Here is a 1,984-nt window from a genome sequence, read left to right as displayed (position 1 = left end):
TGTTTCGTTTTTCATATTTGCAGTGTTTTTCAAGCAAAAATTTTGTTGATATTTTTTATGAAAATATGGTCCATGCCTTAACCCAAGCACACTTTTAAACTTTAAACAAAATTTAGAAAAATTCCACAAAATTGTATTTAAATTTCGAGCTTTTTAACCAGAATTTTTATAAATTTTTTGGGTATGCAGTTAACAGACTTGTAAAATTTTAGTGCAAGTAAATAAGTGCAGGTTTTGAGCATTGATTTTTGATACTTTTTTTGCTGACGGCTCTTGCAGTTTTTTTTTTTCAAATAAACAGCGAAATTTCGGAAAACTGGCTTTGACTTTTTTATTTTTGTTTTTTTTTTCGAAAATGGTCTTGCTCATACTCTTCCACAAAAAATTCATGTTTATATGGAAGAAAGCGTTGTAAAAGAGCAAAACGCCGTCAAAAAAAAAAAACAATATTAAAAATCAATGCGATGTTTTAGCCGCTCAAAACTTGCACTTATTTTACCAAAATTTTGTAAGCCTGTTAGCTGCACACGCAAAAAATGTATAAAAATTCGGATTAAAAAGCGCGAAATGTAGATAAAAATTTGTGGAATTTTTCTAAATTCTGTTTAAAGTTTGAAAGTGTGTTTCATATTGATTTTGTTAAAGCATGAACCATATTTTTATAAAAAAAAATAAAAAAAATTTTGCTTGAAAAACATTGTAAATATTTATGAAAAACGAAACACCATTCATCCACTAATGACCGCCACTGTACACATGTATATGCAAATCCTTTACGCTCGTTTCGCATTTTGCAATATACAGACAACATTATTTAAACGCTTTCGATTTTTCATTGCAGGTCAACGCACGAGTCCCATTAGCCCAAGTGGTTTATCGTCTGGAATTGATACACAAGTTTATGGCGATTCGATATTGATGTCACCGCAGCAACGCGTAAATCGTCGATATTTATAGATGACTAGTATTTAATTTATTTTGAATATGCGCAACTCATTTGGCGCAATTTATTTTATAACTAATATTCGTTGGAGTCAAATTTTGTTGTGTATGTTTTTTTTTTATGATTTTGTATTATATTTGTTTCTATGTAAGCATTATTTGCAGTGGCATGCTGTTAGGCGCGTGTCCGGTTTTCGTTTGAGAAGATTTTTATTATTTTTTGTTTAATTATTTGACATTTAATTTTGCCGACTAATTTTTGATGTGAAATATTATTTTTCTGTTTTTTAATTTATTATTTTCTTAGTAAATGTTAGGAATAGCATTATGACGTCATATCATCAAATGGCAAAGCCCATCGTATAGTCTTATAAATAAAAACGCTATTAGCTGATTGTCAAAAAATCGCTCCCTAGGCAAAAGGGCTACGCTACTTATAGCACTGTACGTTGGTCTAAGCTTGAGCGAATTCATATAAGGTGGTGTAGTTAAACAGCTGATTTGCTTTGCCATGGCACACAAATGTCAAAATTTTATATTTCGCCTTAGTGAGTATATGAGATTATTTGTATTTTCTATTCCTTCTCTTTCTTCAGAGATGAATAGTTGAAATTTGACATTTGTGTACCAAAAGCAAAATCAAAATGTTTTTATGTCTATGTTTGTGTTTATTACCTTATATGAATTCGCCGTGATTTAACTCATAGAAAGGGCCAATATTTCCTTTATTTTATACGTAGAATTTGGTGTAAAGGGAATCTAAACCTTTCAAAATTTATAAATTTCTATTCATGTTTAGTCAAAAAATAAATTTGTAATTAAACTATTAGTATGTATGTATGTATTATATGTTAGTAATGGTAACTTAAAATAAGGTATGAACTATGTCTTTAAATATAAGTATGTAGTAAATTAGGTTAATATTATTGACTTGAAGAAAATGTTTAGTTTTGCTTATATCCTAATTTGTTCAACGTTCTTTTTTTGTTTTTAATAGAGTAAAAATTTCTGAAGTGGCCCCCTCATTTTTCATGAAGTTGCA

At 29.1% G+C, this 1,984-nt stretch overlaps 1 protein-coding gene across 1 annotated transcript in view; it reads left to right on the top strand.

The window, feature by feature from the left end:
• LOC118743796 (nuclear pore membrane glycoprotein 210) overlaps positions 1-1,924 on the top strand; it is a 120,466-nt gene extending 118,542 nt beyond the window's left edge. The window contains exon 26 of the mRNA XM_036476560.1: positions 805-1,924. Coding sequence (XP_036332453.1) covers positions 805-957 — 153 coding nt within the window. The 3' untranslated portion in view covers positions 958-1,924. The remainder of the gene's footprint in view (positions 1-804) is intronic.
• The last annotated feature ends 60 nt before the right edge of the window (positions 1,925-1,984 follow it).

Source organism: Rhagoletis pomonella, unplaced genomic scaffold (assembly GCF_013731165.1).
Source record: "Rhagoletis pomonella isolate Grant_MI unplaced genomic scaffold, Rhpom_1.0 Rhpom_scaffold_00007, whole genome shotgun sequence".
Taxonomy (NCBI): Eukaryota; Metazoa; Arthropoda; class Insecta; order Diptera; family Tephritidae; genus Rhagoletis; species Rhagoletis pomonella.
This window is presented reverse-complemented; position numbering and strand designations above follow the sequence as displayed.